The 3232-nt window shown below is 37.4% G+C and overlaps 1 protein-coding gene and 1 long non-coding RNA gene across 2 annotated transcripts; one reads left to right on the top strand and one right to left on the bottom strand.

Moving 5' to 3' along the window:
• Positions 1-344: 344 nt before the first annotated feature.
• LOC125469851 lies at positions 345-835 on the top strand. Its single transcript, XR_007252138.1, has 3 exons — positions 345-377; positions 574-721; positions 793-835. It is a non-coding gene; the product is annotated as an uncharacterized LOC125469851 (long non-coding RNA).
• Positions 836-2005: 1170 nt separating this feature from the next.
• Positions 2006-2587, bottom strand: LOC125469843 (laccase-5-like). The gene is made up of 2 exons (XM_048567793.1): positions 2506-2587; positions 2006-2331 (listed from the first exon to the last, which is right to left on the bottom strand). The coding sequence occupies exons 1-2, from the start codon at positions 2585-2587 to the stop codon at positions 2006-2008; spliced, it is 408 nt and encodes a 135-aa protein (XP_048423750.1).
• Positions 2588-3232: the final 645 nt, after the last annotated feature.

Genomic DNA, 3232 nt, shown 5'->3' with positions numbered 1-3232 from the left:
GTTTCCTATCAAATTCAATGGTATATGTATTTACTAAGTAGATTTTATTTTATTTATTTTGTACTCATAAGCAAAACGGGTAAAAAAAAAAAAAAAAAGAAAAAAAAAGAGGACTTTGCGCGACGTAGGTTTAAGTGCGTCACGCAAACCTGTTTTGCGTGACGTAGGTATGCGTCGTGCAAGATTTGGCGCCAAATTATGGATGTTTCCGCTTTTTCCAACTTTGCGCGACGTAGGTTCACTACGTCGCGCAAAGTCAACACGAAAATGTCCCTTTTTGTCTTTCTTTCCAGTGTTCTAACCCAAGTCAAAAGCTCCATAGCTGCCTTCCCCTCTTCCTCAGTTGCAAACCTCCATAGCCACCTGATCACACTCAGGTGATTTAAAAACATCTATGTTATTCATCCATTTTTTTATATATATGATTGTATTGAAATTTTTGTTAATATTACCCAATATATTGAAAATTTTGATCTTTTTTGTTCTTATTATGCATATATGATTGAGGGTAAATACTCAGTTTGGTAAATTCCCAATATATTGAAAATTTTGATCTCCTATTGATGATGGCAGTGTAGCACAAAGGGACTCCTTCTCTAACGTGAGGGTAAATACTCAGTTTAGTGATCCCCCTGTTGTTGCACCTGCACTAGAAAACTCTAACGTATTATCTGAAGGCCAAATTAATGACTCTATCCTGAGAATTGAGAGGAAACGCAAGGTATACTTGTTTAGTTAACTTTAGTATAGTATATTTTGTCAACCAAGGACTTAAACAGTTGCATCTTGTAGGTGAAGAAGCGAGAATCGCTAAAGAAGTTGAAGGTCATGAGTTGCGAATCTGCAAGGAGCTGGAGAAACAAGAAATTCTGAGGAGAAAGGTTCTATTTTTAAGTCCTAAACAATTTTTTCTGAAGCATATATAGCAATTAATATGCTGATATTTTGATTTTTCTGTTTATAAAAGAAGGAAATGGAAAAATGTGAGAGACGAAAAGAAAAGAGAGGTTGATGCGTGAGAGGCAACGCAAGGAAGAGAGATTAAAACGTGAGCAAAAACGTGAAATTGAACGAAGGGAAAACTTTTCATTTTATAGCCTAATACAAGCATACATGTCTTGTGCGAATCTACCAACAATGGAAATTAAAATGACGTTTACTTCAAATCATCATAAATTAAATTCATTTGAAAAAGTCTGGTAAATTAAGGTGATTGCAAATAATGGGCTCTTTTGAGTTTGCGTAACTGAATTAAACAAAAAACAATAGCATGACAAACTTAAGGCCCTAGAACACATAATGCACAGAAACAAATAAAACTAAGCAACCACTAAACAGCTAAAAGCTTATTCACAAAAGGCATAAATAATGGATATAAACATTATACGACTTACTTAAGCACTCTAAATCTACCCAGTCATAGCCTATGCGGGATTTAAGGGTTTCAAAGTTTCTCGTCCTTTAGGCGTTCGCATCTTCACCAACAAGAAAATCACACATATGACAGATATTAGTGTCCCACAAGAAAATCTACCTGTCGAATACCATTACATGAACAAACAATCTGAATTAAAAGTTGAACAAATGGTACCTAAGTCATGAAGGTTGATACATTTTTGGCATTTGACACTTTATTGATGTCTGGACGTTTACTGACATTTTTTAGCATAGAGGTTGGTGCTTTGATAAAACAGGGACTCTGACAGTTGGGAAATGGTAGTCAATGCAGTGGTCGTCTCCAATTACTCAATGGAGGAGTTCTGTGTTGTCTCTATTGCCACAGAGGTTGGTGCTTATATTTCAAATTTGTACATTAAAAGCTTCATTTGCGTAGTTGCATTAAAAATGTTAGTGTTTGTAGAGTAGTTAGGATGAGATAAATCACTGTTTATGCTATCGTAAAGTTGTTTTGTCATTCATGCTAACATTCCTCTATTTGAGAAATATGTAGGCAAATACTGAACACCCAATAGGGAAATTGGTGGTGGAGCATGCTAAGAGGCTGTTAATTGGGGATGCAAGGGGCATACTTGTATTTAAGAATGACGGTGGTGGTGGTGTTTTCGAATGCTGCATTTTGCGTGTTGAAATAAGCACTTGCCGCCAAGTAGTATCGGGCTGGTGACTGGCCACCGGTGATTAAAACATCAGTGGTCTGCCCAGGCCCTAACATGAGAACCGTGGTAGTGAAAGGTTTGGTGTAGGAGGTATCAGCTCTAACAACGGTGAGCTTGTGGTTGGCTACAGAGAAGAGAAGAGGTTGGTTGAGTGCAGCGTTGATGACTCTAAGAAGGTTCGTCTTGCTGGAGTCTATAGGAACTATGACAGTGTCTGCATACAGAAATCATAATAAAAATTTACTAGCTTATACGTGGCACATAAGATTTACTTATTACATTAATTACCGGGTAAGTTTAAACACATATTATGTGCGTGGAATGTTAAACTTAGTTGTTACATCAATATCATAATGTTTTATCAAGGATAGAATTGCAATTATGGTACCTTGGCTTGAGCAGTTGTAAAGATCACCATGTTGACCATTGATGGTGTATGCATCAGAAACATTTGGAGCTCCTCCTGTCATCGTCGCCTGCCTGAAGACATCGATAGGGTTAGCGTTCCACCATTCACCGAGAAGAAAGGTTGTTTCTCTTTTCGGTTTCGTGAAGGGGTAGGAGTCTCCTTGTTTAGGATGAATGATGAGTGCTTCATAAACGATGGCTCTAAGCCATGATCTGTGAGCATGCCACCACAGAGTACCTTCTTGCCCTTGAATTGTAAAGCGGTAGGTGTAGCTCCCTCCTGGCCTAATCAGGCATTGAGTCACAAATTCTGGCCCATCTGCCCATCTAGTTCTCATTTGCCTAATCCCATGCATGAAATGTTTATTTTTTTTATGAGAAAGTGAAGAGTAGATAATTTTTAATTTCTTACGTAACTGTTAGACAACATAAGAAACATGTTATTAGTTACCAGTGGATGGTGACGTTGTATTGAGCTCTGTTGGTGACTTTGACGACAAGAAATATGTAGGCAAATAGTGAACACCCAACAGTAAGAATTACACTTTCAACCATAATTTGATCAAAAATCTACAACACCATATAAAGGACCTCTGGGTTGCACCACTAGCTTGTATAACTAAGAAAAATTGAAGGAAACCAGTTAACAAGTACATTGCATCAACTCATCACAAAAATCTTGCTTGTCTCATTCAAGTTGCCTAATT

This window comes from the organism of the source record quoted next, unplaced genomic scaffold, assembly GCF_019419815.1.
Source record: "Pyrus x bretschneideri cultivar Hongxiangsu unplaced genomic scaffold, Pyrus_bretschneideri_v1 Contig46, whole genome shotgun sequence".
In the NCBI taxonomy this organism is placed as follows: Eukaryota; Viridiplantae; Streptophyta; class Magnoliopsida; order Rosales; family Rosaceae; genus Pyrus; species Pyrus x bretschneideri.
Note: the sequence above shows the minus strand (reverse complement) of the source record. Positions and strands in the feature narration are given on the sequence as shown.

Bases quoted from the DNA above. Each gene is read 5' to 3' on its own strand.
- LOC125469843 (XM_048567793.1), bottom strand. From the start codon at position 2,587: ATGACAGGAGGAGCTCCAAATGTTTCTGATGCATACACCATCAATGGT. The intron at 2,332-2,505 runs GTACCATAATTG...TTCTGTATGCAG, and splicing joins TTACAACTGCTCAAGCCAAG to ACACTGTCATAGTTCCTATA.